We start from the raw sequence: 23,872 nt of genomic DNA on the forward strand, positions 1-23,872 counted from the left end.
AGAGACAGCCCAAATAAACCTTTAAAATGCTTCGAACTTACTTCTGTTACTTATGGAGTAACTTGCTCCAGTTTCTTGGCAACTCGTTGTTTAAACGAAATTGCAAATTTATATAAAGGGAAATTCCCACTCTGTGCTGACGCTCTCTTTAATCAAACCTATATTGATGATATTCTCTATGGAACCAATTATTTTTTACTCTTGAAACCATACACTATGAGTTTAATTAAATGTTACACCATCATGGAATTCGTCTGCACAGATGGGTTTCCAACTCAACTCCATATACTCAATTCAGCAAAACATATAAGCCACCCTCCTAAATTATGAACTAAATGTTGAAAATACAAGTAGCAAGATACTAGACCTCTCCTAGCAGAATAATGAAGACCGCTTTATTATTTCGGTCATAATTTCTCCAGAACACACATATCTATACACTAAAAGAACGGCTCTATTATTTTTGTCGTGTTCATCTAAATGTTTGACCCTATTGGTCTTCTTGGCGCATTTATATTCATTAGAAAAAATTTATACACAAATTGTGGCTCCAAGAACTCAATTGGATGATCCTGTGTCTGACACTCCCAATAACGAATGGAAAAATTTCGTCTCTGATATTGCTTTAGTAAATTATTGCAAAATACCCCGTTATTTATTTCAAAATAAAAAATCACAATAGAAATTCACAGCTTTTCTGATTCAATTCACGGCTTCGATAAGGGTCCAGACTATCGTATTATATTTTCGTACTGCATACGAAAGTAACACTGTAAGTTGTACATTAATAAGTTCAAAATCTGTCTTTAAAAACTATATCCATTCGTAGGTTGGAATTATCCGCAATGCTGTCGTTATCTAGGTTAACTCGGAAAATAGTTTCTGTATAAATTGCATCCACTTTATATCCATCTCCATTCTTCGTTCATAAGTCCAAATATCTTCCTTAGGACTTTTCTTTCAAAGACTTTCAGCTTTCTCGCATGTATAACATACTATTGGTCTGATAATAGTTTTCTCTAGTGTGTGTTTTTGGAGCGGAACACATGGGCGACTGAAAAATAAGCTTTGTTTTCGTTTAGTATTCTTTTTAGCGCTGTTGTATTAAGTAAAATAAAAATAGTATATAAATAGGTATGGCATAGTAAAATATAGATGTAAAAAATAAAATAAATATATTATCACGTATTACTTGTTTGTTCTAATTAAAAACAGGTAAATACAATTTATCCAATTTTAGGAAAGAGAAGAAATACTAAATGTGCATACATCTTCTTGGAAAAATCCTCCAAGTAGACAACTTTTAGACTATTTATCGGAAAATACTGTTGGTTATTGTGGTTCAGATTTAAGAGCTCTTTGTTCTGAGGCAGTCATACAGAGTTTCAGACGAACGTATCCGCAAGTTTATAATTCAGAACACAGGCTCATGTTACAACCAGAAAATGTCAAGGTAAGTTTTTCTCGCACTAATATCCCTTTTTAGCATAATAACATGTTATTAATATTGATTTTAGGTAGAAAAAGTTGACTTTATTCGAGCAAAATCCTTATTGGTTCCTGCACAACATAGAATTACTCAAGGATTAGGTAGAAAACTATTCCCGATATTAGAACCTCTTTTACAAGAGCCGATAAAAAAATGTTTGGATTTGCTTCAACAAACTTTTCCCCACGGCTTGAGTACTTCATTGGCAAAGTACGTAGATATTTTTTTAAATGTTCTCTTATTTTGTAACAAATGTATTTAATTAAGTATTATTTATAAAGGGACCATTTAAATATTTTCACATCCAACCTACTTTCTGTTGTCTACCAGAAAGTGGGGAGAGCCTCGTCGATAGGTGTCAATAGTATCACACCAATATACAATAATTTAAAATAGAATGACTGAACCTATACCAAGAATAACGGGGAATTAAAATTGTAACATAGATAAATAATAATTGAACAGTAATGTATGCAAAGCGGTGGTTTGTGTTGTATTTAGAGATTTTAGATAAGTATTGCAGTCGATCGGATAGCCAAGCGGGCTGGGCGGCTGGCTTCTCCTTCGCTTCAATGCGAGAGATGTCAGTTCAAATCCCCGGCTCGGTGAACAGAAACCAAAAAGGCTAACGCAGTAGTTTAAAATTCTAAAATGAATCTGCGGCTTAGTCTAGAATATGCTGGTATCTGATCGGCCTATGGTGGAGCAGTACGGCAAGAGATAAGGGCTTGCGGCTAGGTGATACTCCTCCATAGATCCCTACCGGAAGGGCGTGGAACGCCTAAATACCGGGTATATATATATATATATATATATATATATATATATATATATATATATATATATATATATATATATATATATATATATATATATATATATATATATATATATATATATATATATATATATATATATATATATATATATATATAGATAAGTATTGCAATAGACATGTGGAGAATACTTCCGTAATCTAATTTGGAGCGGACAAAGCTCTATAGACTCTAAATAGGACTTCTTCTTCAGCTCTTCATTAATTTATGATCGGCTAGGGTTTTAAAAATATTGATTTTATTTCAACAGTTGCTTTTAGCGTTTGAATGTGATATCTATAGGATTCCAGTGTGGCCACCTTTAAGTTGTATACTTAATTAAAACGTATGTTCTATAATTAATAATAGTGTACGAATAATTTAGAAAATATTGACAAATTCATTAAATGTAGTACTTTAAATAATTGATGGATTCGACCGTTACTTGATGGAAATTTTTTTTATGTAACAATAAAACTCTGAAAACTTTGTTTTCAAAACTTCCACAAAATTTATTTTAAACTCTTATCACTGCAGCTGTTTCGGCTGATTGCCTTTCTCAAGTGATCTATTTTTGGCATGCGTTTACACTTTATAGTCTCTAATGAGGAGAGGAGAACTGTTTGTCTCAAGTTGGTCATTCAGAATTATATCTGTGTTTTTTAATTTGTTGATTTCCATAGCTTCTAACAAAGATAGCTTAAGGCCTTTATGTTGAATGTGAAGAATTTTAAATTCATCATTAGAACAGTGATTATGATCTAGAAGGTGAAGTGCGTATGTAGAATCTGTTTTTCTATTATTGAAAGCCCTTGTATGTTCTGTTATTCGTTTATTAAAATTTCTACCAGTTTGACCGATGTAAGTTTTTGGGCAGTCGCCACATTTCAGGCAGTCGCCACAGTCAAAATACAATTTTGAGACAGAATTAAATATCATTTTCAGATATTTTGAACCATTAAAAAACCGTTGAAGGGTTAAATATAGCTTGTTATATTTTAAAATTGATTATATTTTTAGAGTTAAATTATCCCCCAACTTACGACCGGCACAATTACTTATTACTGGCGATGGACCTGGCCATGGCCCGACGTCCCACATCGCTCCTGCCCTCCTATATAAAATGGAACATATTCATGCCTACATGTTAAATTTGGTAATGCTCTACCAAGAAACCGGTAGATCTTGTGAAGAGGCTTGTATACAGGTAATATAAATTTAAAACCTTTTTAATTTTAAACTATTTATGGAAGTGGCGGTTATTTTATGGAACTTTATGATTCGTTTAAAAAAGGACCACCATTGTTTAAATTATTGTTGCTAGTCCTTAGCTTGGACCGTCGCGTTTGCTTTTCACAAAGACAAGAAACGAAAATGGGGCATGAGGTCCTCCACCAGCGTCGTAGTCTGGTCCTGGAGCGGACTATCAACCTATCTGTCTATTTTATCTCCTATTCGCGTCTTCCATTTTCCCAGATTTTCCTTGGTCTTTGTTTTCCCATTTTGTACATTCTTTTAGTTTTAACCACTTCCTTATACTTTTTTGTTCTAATACCGTTATTTTTCTGTTCCTCCCACAGTATTTTTCTTGTTATTTCCGTTCTATCAAACTCTTCTTTATTCTGCGCCGCTCCTAGTAATTGTTGAACGTTCATGCCCGTTTAAGCTCTGATATTGCGATGAATTGAACATTGTTTTTTATGCCTTCTATCTTCGGTTCAATTATTATTCATAGTATATTTGCCATTTTTCATTACTATGGCCTAGATACGAAGCGTGTCTTTCCTAAATCGTTGTTATAAGTTAGAACTATCTGTTTATCGTGTTTATTACCGTTGGATTCGTTATGTGTTGTGTTCATGACATTCTAAGCATTCTGCAATAAAGCCAAATTTCAAAGCTTTTTAGTCGTCTTATGGTATTTAATTTTAATGCCCAGGCTTCAATTCCATGCAGAATAACTGACCAAATGTAGGACTGTTCTTACATGTTTTGTTTTTGAATCTCCTATTAAGAATATATTAACTGCATAGAAAAGGTTGTTTGATTTTTAATCTTTTATTCCTTACTATTATCCGTTTTTGGATGGTATGAACATTATTTCCTTGTTCTACTCCTGCCACCATTTTTAAGTGGCTTAATCTTAGATTTTTTAAGAGCACGATCCTTCACACTTTTATACAGACTTTTGATACTGGAGCTGTTGTAGATATTTTCATATATTATCCAAATAACTATGTCAAACGCAGCGTTAAAGTCGATAAATGTAAAGATTAGTTCTTTTCGGGTTTTTAGTTTTCCTATTATTACAACACACTGTAAAAATTATAAGTCGGAATCTAAACATAGATTGCAGGATAATTTCGGACGATGTTGGAGATTGGTTCAATAAAATAAAAGTCACGACGTTCAAACTTACAAAATATATAAAACGAATATGGCAGGATAACGGCTTCTGCATTTCAATAATAATAATTATTGATTAACGTACGAGGGTGGATTGATATAAAACTAGCCTTTGATATAAAAAACAAGTTTTTTGGAATTAAATAGATTTAATTACTATTTAAATGGGAATAAGCCACAATTAAAGATTAAAATACGTTTATTGACGTTTCAATTTCCACTTCGGATTTCCGAAGTGGAATCCGAATTCCGATCCGTGTGTGTCAAAGGGCGATGGAGCGTGCTATGTTGGGCGTTTCACTACAAGACAAGATCCCAAATCGCCAGCTACGACAAAGAACAGGAGTGGCTGATGCAGTAGAGAGAGTAGCAACACTAAAATGGAACTGGGCAGGTCACGTGGCTCGAATGACAGACAATAGATGGACAAAGCGGATACTGGAATGGAGACCAAGAGATGATGCCTACCGAAGTAGAGGTCGTCCACCAACACGTTGGACTGACGATCTAAAACGTTGTCATAGGAATTGGATGCAAGAGGCACAAGATCGAAATAGATGGAAAATTATGAGGGTGATCTATGTCCAGCAGTGGATAAGCGAAGATTGAATGATGATTCCCATTTAAATAGTAATTAATTTAAAAATGCCACAAGAAAATAGCTTCAGAACAATATAAATAAATAGATTTATTTCTCAACATAGTCCCCTTTTAATTTTGCCATGGCGACAGCCAATCGGTGATGAGTCGGTGCATTGTCTTGGTGAAAGAGCACTTTTTTGCGTTCCAAACCGGGGCGTTTTCGACGCAATTCGGCAACGAATCGATCCAATAATGCTGCGTAGTACTCACCATTGATTGTTTTTCCTTTTTCCAAGTAGTCGATGTGGATGATGCCCTTCGCATTCCAGAAAACACTTGCTATCACTTTGCCTTCCTCGACGGCTCGGCGACACCCAGGTTTCATAAACGGTGATAATCGGCGAAAAAAATCCTTCGGATCGCGCCGTATCATCTCCAAAAGCGTCTCCGAAGTGGTCACACGTTTTTGCATTTGATCAATTGTCAGCAGACGCGACACCCAACGCGCGGATAGCTTTTTCATGTCCAAATGATGGTGAATGATGTTGTGTACGCGTTCGTAGGAAATGTTTAGGACCTCTATTAACTCGCGGAGCTTAATTCGACGATCTGCTATAATCATGTCATGGACTTTGTTGATCATTTCCGGCGTGGTGAGTTCATTTGGCCTCCCGGGACGCTCATCATCAAAAACACTCGTACGACCACGAACAAATTCAGCTTTCCAAAATTTTACTGTTGCTAACGAAGGTGAAACCTCACCATAAACTTCGTCCAGGTCGGCTTTGATTTGCATATTCGTTTTATCCTTTTTGTGGAGGAACTTAATCACCGAACGATACTCGACTTTTTCCATTTCTCCGAAAACACAAAATGCTTGCTTTTGACGGCTGTAAAACCAAACTAACACCGAAACCAATTCGGTATCAAGTAGCGCTATCTATCAAAGGCTAGTTTAATATCAATCTATCCTCGTATATATAGTAACAAATTTGCCACATAATGTGGACATCATAATATATGCGTGGTGGGATGATTATATGATTAATATCTGTAGCACACACTGCGCGTAAAATATTGTTAAACGTTATGGTAAAATCGTTATCAATTTTTAAACCTGTCTCATATTTTAATAATACAAACAATTTTTAGGTATTCATAGAAGCGAGGAAGAATGTACCCAGCATAGTTTATATTCCCAATATAGATACATGGTGGTCACTTGTGTCTGATACCGTACGAGCAATATTTAATTCACAGCTAACATCTTTGGAACCTAATATTCCTATACTTTTTTTGGCTACAGCAGAAAATTTATATGAATCATTACCTGAAGAGGTAGGTACGATTATTTATATGTATAACAATACTTTATGCTTTCATTGCATACATTGCCATATAAAAATTTATTTCATAGATCTTTTTCTCAAAAATTTGTGGACTCTTTTCTCAAAAATATGCGCAATAAGTTAACGTTCGCTGAAACCACTATGCAGTGGCTCTTATGTAATTGATTTTTTGAGTCGTTGACTATTGTCTTGTTCCCTCAGATGGTGGGGTTGCTGTTACCGTGAGTCGAGTCTATTGTGACGGAGTGTTTGTGGGGGATAATAGCTAGTCTTTCCAAAATCTGAAGTTTCCATGAAAATCAGAGTCAGAATTGACTAATTTGAATTTGAACCGTGTTCTTTTTAGACTCGAGTATCAACGTACCTACAGGCGAAAATCAACAGCCGGGGAAAAATTCACGCGGTAAATATTCAACGTATCAAGAGGTTAATACAGTACATTGAGTATTTGAGTTTCGTGAATCTGTAATCCGACTACTGATTTTCGCCTTTAGGTAAGTTAAAGCTAGAGTTATCGTGGCCAAAAACATTCTTATACTCCTTACGAAACGTTTAAGTCACCAATCTTCTTCTCCAATTATATTCTCGGTATGTCTTATAAGGTTAACTTGGAGTTGTGTATGTGTTAAGCAATTGCCTTGTTATTAAGTAAAGTCGACTGCATTGTGTTTACAAAGAAGAGCTCGACCGGATTTGAACTTACGGCCTCCGAGTCTGTACGCTCAGTAGGTTGACGCTCTGCTGGGTTTCTTAAAACTAATGGGCGCTTAAATTTTAACAAAATGTCAGCTGGAGATTGTGTACAAATCAGTCCAAGACTTTTCACAGAGGATCCGTCAGAAAGAGAATGTATGTAGTTGTAGACACTGGAGATTGTGTACAAATCAGTCCAGAATCAAGACTTTTCACAGAGGATCCATCAGAAAGAGAATGTATGTAGTTGTAGACATTAACATACACTTGTGTGGAAAGAACTATTTTATCTAATGACAAATATTTTCTCAGGTCCAAAAACTGTTTTCATATTATCGAAAGGAAGTGATAGAAGTCGAAGCTCCTACTGCTGACTTAAGGAGACTTTTCTATAAACCTCTTATAATTGATAGTAGTTTGAAGCCTGTCAAAAATGCAAGGGAATTACCGAAAACTCCGCCGCCTCTTCCTAGGGCACCAACTCCGCCACCATTACCACTTGACGCAAAAGAAACCAAAAAATTGTATGAAGAGGAAGAACATACGTTACGGGAACTTAGAATATTTCTAAGGGATATGTGTAAAAAATTAGCGAATAATAGGTTGTAAGTATACAAACTTTTTAGATTGATACATTTATTTAATATTAATGTATACACATTTGGAATTTATTTTACGGAACATAGGCTTTTTAATACAATAAGTCAGATTCCCTGATTTGCAATTAACCAGTGTAAATTTCAATATAACGTGGTGATGTTTTATAATTAATATGTTTATTCTACTGGATTGCTGCTCTTTCGCGATTAGTAGCAGCGCATTTGGCACGCGTACACCGACAGTGCTGTTCCGTCTACCGATATTTTCCTGAAATTCCGTTTGGAATATTGGTAATTCTGTATTTCTGTGCAGATAATAACGTTTTATTAACAACAACTTTGTTTGTGTTCATTAGGTATTATTTGAATTGGTTAATTTATACTTTAATACATTTATTATTCTACCGATTTGGCAACAGTCCCAAGGAACATCACTGGCCGAGCAAATTAAATACCTTTGCTTCTCATTATAATGCCATAAGCTGAAATTAAAGTAGTGTTTCTAACCATATATACAAACGAAGAGAAAGTGCAAATTTTAAAATGGTATTATGGGAGCAACTTGTACCGTGACATAAATTTATTTACTTGTGCCTATAGGTCCTAGCCTAAGATAGGTCAATACCGACACAATCAACTATTAGTCGTATTATTAAAAAAATTGAATCGTTTGGTTGTGTACAAAACTGTCGAAAATATACGGATCTACAATGAGAGAAAATAATCAACGAAGTTCGACAAAATAGGGAAATTGATGTTTGTAGTGTTGCTGAAAGTAGTGATCCTTGTTGAAGCAAAAATATTGCTGAAGAAATGGATATGAATGATAGGACTGTCAGGAATATTTTGAAACGAAACAGTTTCCGTTGTTTTAAAGTTTCAACTACTCAAGAGTTATTAGCCGAGGACAATTTCAAACGCATGGAATTTTGTGAACTCATGATGGATAATCAAAATGAAAATGAACATTTTTTAAAAAACATTTTTTTTACCGATGAATCGACATTTTCGTTACATCGAAAACATAATCCTTCTGTCGTACGATATTGGTCTCGGCATAACAAACACTTGAGTATTCCAGTACGAACACAATATCCCCAAAAACTTAATGTTTGGACAGGTATTTTGAGGTACTATATGGTCGGTCCATTTTTTATTGATGGAAAATTAACGGGAAATATATTTAGAATTATTCCAGCAGTTCAATTACTTCCTGTTATCTTTGACGATATTTAGTTTCAGCAAGACGGCTGTCCTGCTCACAATACACGAACAGTTCAAAATTATTTAGAAACCATTTTTGGATATAAATTAATTTCTTCTCGTGGTACGATAAAATGGACTCTAAGATCACCGGACTTATCGCCAAATGATTTTTTTTCTTTGGGGATATTTGAAAGCGAGTGTTCATCGACATGATTTTAAAAGAGCCCGAAATTTAGCCGAATTGGGGTACAAAATAATTCATCTTTGTGGAAGCATTAGACCGGAACTGCTCAGGGATATGAGAGTATCTCATTTGGTTTTTGCTCTGCAGAAAGAGGTGGATTATTTGAACCTCTATTACGTTAAATTTTTGTTTTTAATATTATTATGTTATTTTTCTAATTCCTTTTTATTTTTAGAAATCTACTTATTTTAAGCCATTTTGCCAAGAACATCAAAATTTTTTTAGTTAAATAATATTTTTAATTCCATATCTACGTAAAATTGTATGTTTTTGACGAATTGTCATCCAATCTACCTGTGTTCCGTTTTTACACTGGCGGCTAGATTTAATTTTAATTATACGATGATCGCTGCGTTTGGTAAGGTGCGCTGCGGTAGTAGGATATCGACTGGAGAGGGAGTCCAGTCGTACAAATGAATTAATTATAAAACATCGCGACGTTATATTGAAATTTACACTGGTTAATTGCAAATCAGGGAACCTGAGTTATTGTATTAAAAAGCCTATGTTCCGTAAAATAAATTCCAAATCTGTATAATGCATAACACTTATCTTAAGTAAATTCTTTTTTAACATATCTGTGAGTGTTTGTGACGCTTTTAGAATATTAAAACTGTCAAAAACTCCTGAAATCAACTAAAAATTCTTACAATTTATTTTTCTAACCCTTTAAACCATACAAGTGATCTGTAAACTTATTTTTCTTGGGTTTCCTTCCAGTATCTGATCTCGGCAGTATTGGCATTTATTAATATGTTACATTCGTGTGATGTCAACGTGTTTTTGAGTAATTGTTTTTGTAAAACCTTTTTCTCCAGTTTAGGTTTTCTTTCCATTAACTCTTTTTCTCTCTAGTGTCATCCGTTCTTGTGAATTATTGGGCGCTTGTGCGTTTCTAGGTCAAAATTGTAAGATCGCTGGCTTCAGCTGGGTTATTGCATCTTCTTGTTCATTCTCTGGAGCAATTCATTCCATTCCCTTCTATTGCACTTGTACTTCTTTTTACTTACTTATCCTTTATCCCTTATAATTTTCTTATTTGTTTTATTATTTGGGTGGTTATTTTTTAAGATTTTGGTTTTCTCCTTGTTTATTCGGAGTCAGATCAGTCAGATGTCGGAGTACTGTGTCAACTTGTCAATTTTTATTTGCATATCATTTCGGTGTTCCGTTTGCAGGCAGATGTCATTTACAGATTCAAGATCTTTCTTTGGAACTCAATTAATTTTAATATAAATATTTTCTTGTTAAATTATATTAAATAAATCCTTTTTATATTCTCCTAAAATACTTAGTTATTGTCACTTTCAACAATAACTTTTAAGTTAAAAAGTGGAATTTAATAATACTTAACTTTTTAGATTTTTTATGTTCACCAAACCCGTAGATACCGAAGAAGTACCTGATTATACCAACATTATTAAACAACCCATGGATTTAGAAACAATGATGACTAAAGTTGATTTTCATCGTTACGAATGTGCTAAGGATTTTTTAACAGACATCGAATTAATATGTCAAAATGCTTTAGAATATAATCCTGCCAAGTAAGTAACTCTTATAAATCGAATGTTCATTTTACGGGCTATTGTGTTATAGAATGAATTTTCGATGATTTTAAAGATAAATCGATAAAATAAGTATACTGAAAAGTATATTTTAAGTCAAGTTGCAGTGTTTTAATATTTTTACTTCATTGAAAACATGTTAGAGTGATTAGAAAATTGTAAAAGACTTTGAAATTCAAAACCATAAAAACTACATCTTTACTTTCACTACATCAGCACATACAGAATGCCAGTAATTATATCTTGGGCAGTCTATACCTTGGAAACGCAAGGTTTTATCATTTTCGCATTCGAAATATTTTTTAACACCATCATGTTATAACGATTTTGAGTTACTTGAATTTTCCATCCCACAGAACATAGCTCGTAGGTATCATGATTTCCATGTCATAGGTCATACCTAACTGGTATAATGCGTTTGACGTATATAGAAAACTTTTCTTAAACATCTTCGTTCTGAGAAAAGCCACTCAGATTCACTGTCATCACACATAAAGTTGTCCTCCAAATTAATTATTAATGGATTAACATCTTCATTAATATCTATTTGTATTTCATTTTTTAAATATTTGTCTTCTAGTTTGACAATGTGGTCACACCCTCTTTTCATTTGTTTGCGTTGAATTTACTAAACTGTATGTGAGAAGTAGCCGAACCAACAAATAAAACACAAAACTTTTAGAAGAAAATGTATTTATTTTTCAACATAATCTTATTTCAGTTCTCTACACTTTTCCAGCGATGTTTAATAAGTTCGATATCCTTTTTTAAAAGAACTATCTTGCTTCTCAAAATAGCTATTAACTTCCGACATCACTTCTTCACGCCTGGAAAATCTTTGACCACTGATCCATTTTTTCTAGTTTTCGAACAGAAAATAATCCTAGGGGGCTAAATCTGACAAATAGGACATATGAGGTAGCAATTTAAACTTTAATTCGTGAATTTTGGCCATTGCAATTTCGGATCTATGAGCTGGTGCATCAACTTGATAAAACAACACTTTCTTCTAGCCAAATGAGGCCGTTTTTGCTTAATTTATTTGCTCAAACGTTGCAATAAGTTAGCCTAATACTCGCTGTTGATTTTTATTTTTCAAAATAGTCAAAAAAATTATCCCATGCGCATCCTAAAAAATCGACTCTATGACCTTGCCTGCAGATGAAACGGTGTTCACCTCCTTTGGAACCGGTTTTCCCTTTTGAGTCCATTGTTTTGATTGCTCTTTCATCTAGGGTGTGAAGTGATGGACCCATCCACAAGGAAAAGTTAATTTCCAGTAGTCAGCTGTATCTATACCATAGATCACAAAAATTTTTAGTAAAAAACCCTTTATAAAAGCTATATTTATTTAAAAACCCCTTTCATGCTAAATCACAGACCGTTTTCCGAATAAATATTCCATATTCAGTGCTGCTACAAAGGTATACATGTTTAAAGCCACTAAATAAATGGGTGAAAACGTTTTAAATGTTATTAAATGGGTATTGCAATCATGACATCATTGCTGCTAATTTTATAGAATGTTTAAAATTTAAGCAGATTCACTTTATGGCAACGTAAACTTTCACGTGATTTATTGGTCCGGAGACGTATTCTCCAATCGGAGTTTACGTTGCCATGAAGTGAATCTGCTTAAATTTTAAACATCTTGCAAAATTAGCAGCAATCATGTAATTTAATAACATTTAAAGGGTTTTCACCTATGTATTTAGTTGCTTTAAACATATATACCTTTATAACAACACTGAAGATGGAATTTTTATTCCGAAAACGTTCTGTGATTTAGCTCGAAAGGTTTTTTAAATAAATATAGCTTTTATAAAGAGTTTTTTTACTAAAATTTTTTGATGGGCCCATGTTTCAACCATGATTATGAAATGGCATAAAAATTCTGCTTTGTTGCTGTGAAACTTTATTAAAAACTCAATTGAACTATCTTCACGACACTGTTTTTGTTTGAGTCACAGCTTTCTGATGTCCAAAGTTTCAGTTAATATCCGATCTACCGCATTTTTTGAATTGCCTATTAAGTCTGCAGTTCGCGTACTTTCAGTCGAAGATCATCCAGTACCACCTTATAGGTTTTATTCACCGTTTCTGGAGTTCATCCAGAGCCATCTTATTTGCGATGCTCGTCTTGGCAACTCGTACGACCCCGTTTAAACTCGGCTATCCAATATCTTATTGTTGTAAACGAAGCAGACGAGCAAACGAGCAGACTCACCTAGAGTAGAATCCAGTTTAGCTTTTATATTGTTCGGGCTTTGGGCTTTCAAATAAAAGTATTGTACATACCGATGACCGATTTTTTCCATTTTCACAAATTCACTGGAAATTTTCACCATGGATGGCTGCCAGACACATACTAACAACGTGGCGTCTTCAAAGTTGAAATATATGCTTTATAGATTGTGTACTTTCTAACTCAGTGAAATTTTGCACACAACTACCACCATCTTGGACGGGGCCGGGTAGTTCTGGGACCATCTAGATACTTTAATATTTTTTTTACATCGTTCAATTTAAATGTGACATTCCCTTGCCTGATGTCCTTTTTTCTAGTCGCCCATACGAGTTCTATGTGGTTTAATTCGGGGTGATATGGTAGTAAGCGTAAAATGGTGTGACCATGTTGTAAAAAGGTTATTGAACTTATATACATACTATGAATGAATGAATGGAAAAGAAAAGTATTTTTGGCTTTGTAAACCGAAAGCGCTAAGCTAGGAATTAAATAATCTACACGCTTCAGAAATACTTTTCTTTTCCATTCATTCATTTTTCAATATGTGTACAAAAATATAGTCTTTTTCAATTATATATACTAAGTGACATAGAAATCCGAACACCCAGTTTAAATGATTTTATTTTAATAAAATTTTGTATAAGTACTTAATGAAGCATAATAAGTAAATGATTAAAATTTCAAAATGATTGCATTGCTTTAAAGCCCTTTTACCTTTAATAATGTGTGGATGCACCCCGATGTGTTACGCATTCTCCAACGCGCCTAGGCATGCTTCTGATCAGGTGGTCAATGTCCTCTTGTGGTATCTCATTCCAGGCAACCACCAACTCCTCTCGAAGTGCTTGTAGAGTCTGAGGAGGACGTTGCAAATTGAGCAATCTCCTACCCATCATATCCCACACGTGCTCAATTGGGGATAAGTCGGGAGATCTTGGTGGCCATGCTAACAATGTGACATCATTATGTTGAAAGAAGTCTATTGTGACTCTTGCAACATGTGGTGCATTATCTTGTTGGAAAGTTGGATTTGCCAGGGGGTCAAGATAGGGTAAAAGGTGGGGTTCTAGAACTTCTTGGATATAACGCTGCGCGTTCATGTTACCTCTAATGAAGATTAAAGGTGACCTGGAACCATAAGCTATAGCACCCCAAACCATAACTCCAACAGTGTGATGAACATGTCTTTCAACAAAATACTGTGGATTCCTCCTTTCACCACGTCGCCTTTCAACCCTCGCTCGACCATCGTGCATGCCTAAACAAAATCGAGACTCGTCACTAAAGACTATACTGTTCCATTCCTGATTCCAAAGTGACCGTTCTCTGCACCACTGAAGGCGATTACGGCGGTGTTCTGGAGTTAAAGGGAGGACCCAGTGTGGTCGGTATGAAAACAGGCCAAAACTTCTCATTCGTTGGTAAACACTTCGCATGCTAATAGGTCTTCCGTGTTCTGCAAACCATTCATTTGCAATGGAGCTGGTAGTGGAGAAACGGTCTCTTAAGGCCAATAATCTTAGGCGGCGATCTTCACGGTCTGTTGTTCTACGGCGGCGTCCAGTGCCCCTTGCTCTTTGCGTACGGCCTTCTTGAAGCCATGCCTGACAACACCTAACCACGGTGTCTACACTTCTTTGCACTCTAACTGCAACTTCCCGAAGTCCCACTATACGGCCCCTATCAAACTCACTAAGTTGACGAAATCGTACAGGTCTCCGTACTCTAGGCATCGTAACCAATCGTAAAGAATGTCAAGAACCACAATCCGCCAAATTTGGATCTTTACTGCGGCTGAAATATTCATTTTTAGATTGTTAGTGAATTTAAAAACAAAAAGTATAAAAACCGGAATCTCCAACTGATAAATCTAAAAACTTTATCACTTGTTTTTTTTTCAGTAAGATAAATAAATTACACCAAATTTTATTGAAATAAAATCATTTAAACTGGGTGTTCGGATTTCTATGTTACTTAGTATATATACTATGGAGAGTCCTTATGAAATTTGATTACCTCATACAATCCCGGTTTTAGGATGTTAGGACAAAGATATGTTCTTTTGTATTAGCCATTTGATCATTTTATCTTAGAATTGTCGTTAGGAGCTGGACTATCCTGTACATGAAGATAAGGAGCATACATATCAACTACACTTACCGAGTTGACAGGAAGATTCTGAATCAATTTTCCTGTACCCATTTGGCCTACGTGGTAGAGTTCATTTCGTAATGGTAATGAATCCTATTTCACCAGCTGCATGTACTACTAACCGTATATACCATATATACTTATTGGCCTTCTGTAATACTCATCTTTTGTCGAGTCATCTGTCCAACATCTCATCAAAAAAATTATTGGTCAGTTTTATAGATATAATGAATTATTCGACGAACATCCGTAATCAAATATTGTGGTATATATGTAACAGATGCCTTTTTGGTACGTTTTTTGCTTGTTGAGACTCATTTCACCTTTAGAATATAACGACTGTTGACCTTGGCGAATGATTCTTTTTACAGTCGTAAAAGAATACTTTATTATAATTTTAATCATTTTTCGTGATTGTTCTGTTACTTCAGCGCGTTTTTTCCACTCATTTTTTGTACAAAATACTCACTTTAAAACGTGTAAAGTACTTTAAATAGAAATTATAAGAATTATAACAACATGTATCTAAGTGACGATACTAAGTACCTAACGGTATCTCTGCGCTACTGACGAAGTGGATAATTAAGTAAACAAGGCGGTCGGCTCGATTCGATACGAAAATGAGGATCTGTGCTGGATCTTTGTATATGACGCTTACTTTATCTTACAAGTACTTTCATTTACAGAACATCTGCAGATAAACAAATTAGGCATAGAGCATGTTCTCTTCGAGATTATGCGTATACTTTAATAAAAACTGAAATGGATACCGATTTTGAGGATCGATGTCAAGAAATATCACAGAAACGACGTAAAAGAAAGCATTGCCCCTTGAAGTACCTGCCTCCTTACATTTATACTCCAGGTCTGTACTTCGATTTTTACCTATTTCAATATAAATAATCAAAATTTCATCGTTTTTAGAATTGATGGATGAAGATGTACAAAATGATCCAGAAGGAAATGCACAACCAGATTTGAAAGATGACGGCAAAGTGGATAGTAAATCTAATAGAAAAAGAAAAAAGTCTAGATGGCAAAGAGGTGAATTAGGGAAAAATAAGAAGAGGAGAACGTTAGATAATTCGCAGGTAAGGTTTTTAACATATTACATTATACAAGAAAGAAATTGTGCATTGATTGGATAAAACATTTGTTTCTGACAATGTGACAGGCGTATTACATTTTATAGGTTATAATAAAATACTATGACTTATACCGCTGATAGATAGTTACAATAGTAAAACAAATACAGGGTGATAATTTGAAAATTTCCACTGTTAATATCTTCATTCCCATAAATATGAAAAATCGTAAAGATAGATCAATTTTATTTTCAAATGGAAGAATTTCTGAGAATATTTTTAGAGTTTAAGTTTAAACTTTCTAGCAAGGTTAAATGTTACCCTTACAATTTTAAATGAGAAAGGGGGTCAAGCGTTTTAAAGGGCGTTTAATTGTACCACTAATGGTAGCATAATTTAAAAATTTTTGCTCAGCAGTTGCCAAAAAATTGCTTGCACTGAGGTTAATGGTTATGAAGTTATTAAGTTAATAAGCTATTGTAGAAGATTACTTGATACCGTTCCAACCCGTTAATAATAGGAAAAAAAGTGGTCTACATGCCGTACGTTCGATTTTAGGTATAGTCGCGGTAACATATATTGTAGAACGCTTTAACCCTTAGTCTCCCAACGATACTTTTGAGTGCCATCAAATTCTGGTACCCTTATATCCCAGGCATAAAATTTAATAATACTTACCACATACAATTACACTCACAACCATAGTTTTCAGCTGATGTTTAAAACTTCGAATGTTATTCAAACGATTTTGTTTTAAATACACAATAAGATTTGTAGGTTCTCAAAAGGATCGTCCTCAATAAACAACGCTTTTAGCTTATTGTAAAAATTTATGACCAATAAAATAAGGCGGACTTAAAAGTACCGTTGGAAAGTAACTGTCAAAATACTCTAAACATCGTGGAAGACTAACTGTTAAATGAGGCGGCGTTTAATCACGTGTCCTTTACAACCGAGCTGATACCTGTGCGAAGCGTTTTAGTTGAAAAGCAGTTCGTTAGTAGAGTGTAGAGTGCTGTTTACTGAAATTTACTTATTTTGAATAGTGATGTGCCGTCCGTGGGACAATGTGGTTGAAACTGTTTCGTACGATAACAACACTGATTTTGTAGAAAGTGACAGTGCCAGTGCCGGTTTGAATGTAATTCTTGAAAAAAGTACTCATAAAGAAGATTCGAATGCATTTAAATGCTGAAACACAGTAACTATATCTCAATGCGTACAAAAATCTACTGTTGGTACAAGTAACTTCTAATTTAACTGAAATTTTACTTTCAAAAATTTTGTATACAAAATAGTTAAAAATGAACTCTATCATCACAAGAAGCGATCTGACTACAAATGTTTAAGACCTGTAGATGCTTCACTTATAAAACTATTGAAAACCACAATGTACGATTGCTACAGAAGCAATGAAATACCGACAATAGAAATAATAAGAAAGAAATGGGAAACAACCAGTTGGAACATGAACTTCTGTGAGAAAACTCTTCAAAATTTGTTAAAGAAAATAGGAAAAGAAGCTCCCGATCTAGTAATGTGATGTGATGGGAGTAATTATTGAGATTTATATACACCTTCGGCGCAAAAAGTTCGATCCATGTCTATTTTTTTACATGCCACTTATAGATTGTGCATATATTTACGGAGGAACATATATATATATATATATATATATATATATATATATATATATATATATATATATATATATATATATATATATATATATATATATATAACAAGCGAGTCTTCTACAGCTGGCGCCGCTTCTCGCATCCTAATTTCCAGCGTTTTCTGTCGAAGCAATCTTCAGTTGTTAAATCTCTGGCGGTCATTGCATCGTCGACATCGTCTCTCCAGGATCGTCTTGGTCTACCTCGTTTTCTTCTAGTTGGCGGAGTCCATTCTTCTATTTTTTTTGGCCATCTATTTTCAGGCATTCTCTGAAGGTGTCCATACCAGTTAAGTCTTTTGGCTTCGATTGTGTCTATTATGTCTAGATCGATTTCCATTTCTCTCCGAATATCTTCGTTTCTCACCCTATCAAGTCTAGTGAGCTGGCAACATCGTCTCCAGTAGTTCATTTCCATGGCCTTAATTTTTGATTTGTTTCTTTGGTTTATTTCCCAGAGTTCGGCGCCGTACAGCCCAATACTTTCTATTATTGTTTTATAGATTCTTCTTTTATTTTCTTTTGTTATTTTTTTATTCCATAATAGTCTGTGTAGCTGTCTGGTGGCTGATCTTGCTTGGCCAATCCTGGAGTGTATTTCTTCGCTACTTCCTGCTTTTGATGTTATTTGGACTCCCAAGTATTTGAAATTGTCTGTTGGTTTTATAGTTCCCATTTCGATTTGTAGGCTTTCTGGTTTTTCTCCTACAACTAAGTACTCAGTTTTTTGTATATTAATTGTGAGGCCGCATTTGGTATACTCATCTTCCAGTTTTCTAAGCATGTAGCCTACATCACTCTCGTCTTCAGCTAGAATGGCTTGGTCGTCAGCGAAGTGTATCGTGTACAATCTATCATGTCCGATTGGGATGCCCATATTGCAGCACTTTCTTCTCCACACTGAGAGTGCCTCATTTAGATATGTTTTGAAGAGTGTAGGTGCTATGCAGCAGCCTTGCTTAAGGCCCTTACTAATAGGAATTTCTCTAGTTAATTTATTTCCAGTTTTAATGTTTGCCGTCATATTTTTGTAGAGCTGTTGTACTGCTTGTATATTTTTTTGCTTATTCCTTGTTTTTCCATTGCTACCCAAAGCATTGAAAGTGGTACACTATCGTATGCCTTTGTCAGATCTATAAAGACTATATGAGTTGAAAGGTTGTGGGCTAATCTTTTCTCGATAACTTGCTTTAGAGAGAATATACTGTCCATACAGGATCTGCCTGCACGAAAGCCATTCTGTTCTTCAACATCTGTCATCTCTTTTTCAAATTTTGTTTTTTATTATTTTTCCATACAGTCTTGAGAGTGAATCTATGACACTTAGCCCCCTGTAGTTTGAACAATTCTTTCTATCTCCTTTTTTGTAGATGTTGTTAATATGTGCTTTTGTCCATGATACTATGATTAAGAAGATAAGATATTGCGCATAAGTCGTGACGTAATTGGAGACTTGCACGTTCGTAATGTCAATTTTTTGTATGTGTCAATAAATAATCTTTAATAAATAGTTTGGAGATATCCTTTTGTGTACGATTACTGTAATTATTAAACCTTTATTTAATATTATTATTTTGCTAATTGAATAATTTTATCACAGAATGCATAAAAATCCCATTTAACTTTAACAAGAATTCAAATTCTGCTCTCCAATGACGGCATGCGCGAACACGACCGATTTTGTGCTACGGGAAGATCCTGTAGATCTTGTTAGTCATAGTATCATGCTTTTGTCCACTCCGGTGGTAAGTCGTGTCCATTATAGAATAAGGTGAAGACATACGCCAGTAATTCCCGTAATACTTGTGGGCTATGTTTTAATAATTCATTTGGTATACCTTGTGGTCCGCATGACTTCCAATTTTTTAGAGTTTGTATTGCATTCTCGACTTCCTGTACTGTTATTTCATCGTCTTCACTGAATTCCAGTTCATATGTTGTTGAACTGATGTTCGTGAATTGAGGTCTTGTTTCAGTCAAAAGTTGTGAGTAGTGTTCGATCCAAGATCTTTCTTCTATTAAATCTATTCTACTCGTTTCTTTTCTGTTTGTTCTCAGATTTTTTACCGTTTTCCATGCTTCTCTTGATCTTGTTGACCCTATATATTTGTTGAGTTCTTCGCATTTACTTTCCCAGGAAATATTTTTTGCTTTAGTTACTAAATTTTTTACTTCTCTGTTTGATCTTGCATATGTTCGTCTATCATCTGGATCATTTGTTTGTAGCCACTTTTGATATGCTTGTTTCTTGTTGTGTACTGCATTGGCGATGTCATTTGTCCACCACAATGGAGTATTCTTTTTGTTCTTTTGGATTGTGCCGATCGCTTCGTAAGCAGCTTCATTGATTTTATTGATTATCTGTTTATAGGTATTCTGGGCTGAGGAGTAGATCAGGTTTGCCAATTTTTGGCTGAGTCGCAGCTTATATAAGAATGATGTCGAGTCGTTTTGCAGTGCATCAATATTGTATTTAGGTAGATTCGGAGAAACATTGAATGTAAATATGAGTCACAATTTATGTGAAAATATTTATAAAAACATATGGCATTATTCGAATATTGCAAAAATGGAAAGTAGCTTTGTTAATAAAAAACAGTTATAACAAAATCATGTTTTTTATTTGTTATTAATACCTAGTATTTCCTTATCGGGTCCTTATAACATCTTGCATACCTCTTGACACTGTTGTAATTAAATTTTGAACATGAAGTTGGTCCAATTCGTCCCATATTGTCTGAATCAAGTTGTTTGGGCGGGGTAGCCGAACTTAAATTCATCTCAGAGATGTTTGATTGGATTGAGGTCGGGGATATAAGCTGGCCAATCCACACAGACAATCACGACGTATTCTAAGTATTAACCGACGATTATAGAACGGTGGGGACATGTGTTGTCGTCTATAACAATAAAATAATTTCCTATGAATGGCTCATAGGTACTACATGCTCATATAAAAAGGCTGATATATACCTTGCTCCTGTCATAGAACCTACATCCACAAAAATTTTCAGTACGGAACTTATACGAGCCCAAACTAACATTGAGTCTCCTCGATAGGTTATTCTGTCTATATGTTCTATATTTTCTGTGTCTCCCTCAATATGATGCATGTCCATATGCTCTTCATTTTCTTGCATCCCTAGGAGAGTTTGGAAATAGGTTTCCAGACTGATTTAATAAAATGTCAGTAGTAATAATGAGATATAAGTTAACTAACTGTTCAAGACCGATGAATCAGCTGGGTCATGTATTTCTGATACACTGACAACTGATGATTTCAGAGGCTAGATCATCAAGCTGATATGTGGAAGTATATGTTTCTGAATTGTCTCCAAAGCAGTTGTCCTTAGTTTCTTAATAAATCTTGTGAAAATTTTTAACAGAAAAGAGTAATGTTGAGAGTATCGTTTTTATGTTAACTAGACCATATTACGTAATATATAAATAAAATCATTTTAGAATGAAGACAAAGCAGTAACATCGGATGAGTCTAATGATGAAACGGAAACCAAAACAGCCCAATATCATCCTGCCAGAACTAGTGATAATGCCACTTCAGGAATAAAAGACACTCCCACCGGAAGAACATCTGGCAATTCCACTGCCCCGCTCACTGTTAACTGTGATATGAATAGTAGTATGAAAGCAGACATGTCTGGTCATTTACAGTAAGTATTTAATCGATATAATTTATTTAAAATTTCTTTATCTTCTAAATACGCTTCATGGAAAATTTTGCATAATTTGTTGTGATTTTTTGACGCAATTGTTTTCTTAGATTTACTTTGTATGCAAAACAATGTCTTTCCTGTTCTTAAATCACTTATTATCTAAATTATTGTATTCGCACGACTTAATCACATTTAAGGTATATAATAATAAATGTTGTGAATGTCCGTACTAAACGGGATTAAAACTTGGTTTTTGGGATTGCTGTTAAATGTGGATTTTATTACGTAGATTCCGAGTCACAAATTATATTAGCAACGTATCCACTTTGTACTGTGTGTTCTTGTATCGTAGTTTCTTAATTTAAACTAGTTTCCCTGTCTATTTTACCAAAGTAGGTGTAATTGCAACAAATTTTATTTTGATATGTATTTGCAGATCCCCAAAAAGAAGACTGAGTGATATCTTAAGCCCTTCCGAACTATTAGACAACCCATTAGATTTTGATGATGTAGATGAAGCATTGAATGAATCAGGTAAATGATTTTTGTTTAATAGTATAGTAAAAAATGCTTAGCTATGATTTAATTTGTAGTAGGTGGCAGTACATCTAATAGCAAATCGATAGAAATTTCCCATTCGGAATTAGAAAAAACTTTAGAGATGGCAGTGAAAATAACGGAAGGCTTATCGTTAATTTCTCTTCTGGATCTTTACAATCAACTGAGCAGGGTAGTAAAAAAGTTTTCGAGGACGCCCATAAGGACCACGTTACCAAAGGTGAGTAGTAACAGATTATTTGCTGTGATAATGTACATAACACAGAGAGAATATTGTGTGACTTATTTAGATCAGAAACGAAATAGACATTAGATTTCGTAGTCGAAAATAGAGAATTTTTATCAGGTTGTTTAGGTATTTTAAAGAAAGTATTGAGGTAAAATAAATTTCCATTAGGTAAAAGAAATAATAAATTAGACTTACTCACAATCAATTTAATTTAACTAATCAGACGACCGGTTTCGCTTTCTACAATATGCAAAGCATCTTCAGGTCACGATACAAAGTTAAATAAATGCTGAAAATAATAAACCCATATTAGGGTGTTGTCTAATAAAGATAAAACAAAGATAGATGATATAAGTTATATAAATTACAGTAATTATGCCAATATTACATGTCTGTGGTTTTTCAAAATGAATAAAATGTTTAAGCAGACAAGGTAAGACCCACAAATTGGTAAAATAGTCTATTAAACTGTAATGAATTAATAAATAAACAAATAAATAAAACATTACTTACATGCCGGTACTCTATTAATTGATGGTTGAAAGAACATGGTTCAAACTATCTTGTATTGTTGATTGGAGAACTCAAGTCAACTATTGTAATTGTTTAACAGTAAACAGGGAAGTTCTTGAGGAGACAGATTTTATCCAATGAAGTAGAGATAGGTGAAATGTAATTGTTTGTTTGATGAAAGTAATGTTCTATACCATTAAGTTCTTTAAAAGTTATTTATATTTATTCTGGAGATATATTTATGAAATGTGTGTTATTTATTGAGATTTTTATTTTTGTTTTGGAAGGTGACAGTTGTGAGACAATGAATAAGAATAGACGTACAGATTGTGTGGGTGTGCAATTATATCAGCTTGTAATTATCAAATTTCTTTGATAAAGTTATGTTGTAATATGTGGCAAATGGTTGTAAAGTCCACTATATAAAGTTAAAAATTAAAATTGAGACACTTTAAGACACACAGAAAACATACAGAAAACACTTAAAAAAAGGGGGATGAAACAGACATTAAATTTAAAAAAGGGGGAGGATTTGGAAAAATTTCCATTGTTTAAATAGTTGTACAACGTCTCATTCCTGTTGTCCAGCTCAAAGCGACCCATATATTATAAGTTTCCCTCTTCTTTTGTTCGGATTTTTGCATTAAAATGTCCTGTGACTATGACGAAATGTGCTTTCTCTTATTTTCTTGCTGTTTGTCAGATCTTTTAAAATGATTCAGCTTCCTCGTCGGCCTAATTTTCCGTCGGTGCAGATCCGTGTATTGTCTGTAAGCTATTTTTTAAAT

At 34.2% G+C, this 23,872-nt stretch overlaps 1 protein-coding gene across 4 annotated transcripts in view; it reads left to right on the forward strand.

Annotated features, from left to right (window-relative positions):
* LOC140435042 (ATPase family AAA domain-containing protein 2-like) overlaps window positions 1-23,872 on the forward strand; it is a 91,408-nt gene that overhangs the window by 64,526 nt on the left and 3,010 nt on the right. For all 4 annotated transcript variants that reach the window (XM_072523729.1, XM_072523726.1, XM_072523728.1 and 1 more), the window contains 11 exons: window positions 1,241-1,453; window positions 1,518-1,699; window positions 3,325-3,511; window positions 6,445-6,630; window positions 7,647-7,939; window positions 10,745-10,930; window positions 16,037-16,215; window positions 16,275-16,441; window positions 21,573-21,781; window positions 22,221-22,318; window positions 22,378-22,562. In XM_072523729.1, coding sequence (XP_072379830.1) covers window positions 1,241-1,453; window positions 1,518-1,699; window positions 3,325-3,511; window positions 6,445-6,630; window positions 7,647-7,939; window positions 10,745-10,930; window positions 16,037-16,215; window positions 16,275-16,441; window positions 21,573-21,781; window positions 22,221-22,318; window positions 22,378-22,562 — 2,085 coding nt within the window. The remainder of the gene's footprint in view (window positions 1-1,240; window positions 1,454-1,517; window positions 1,700-3,324; window positions 3,512-6,444; window positions 6,631-7,646; window positions 7,940-10,744; window positions 10,931-16,036; window positions 16,216-16,274; window positions 16,442-21,572; window positions 21,782-22,220; window positions 22,319-22,377; window positions 22,563-23,872) is intronic.

Source organism: Diabrotica undecimpunctata, chromosome 2 (genome assembly GCF_040954645.1).
Source record: "Diabrotica undecimpunctata isolate CICGRU chromosome 2, icDiaUnde3, whole genome shotgun sequence".
NCBI classification, from domain to species: Eukaryota; Metazoa; Arthropoda; class Insecta; order Coleoptera; family Chrysomelidae; genus Diabrotica; species Diabrotica undecimpunctata.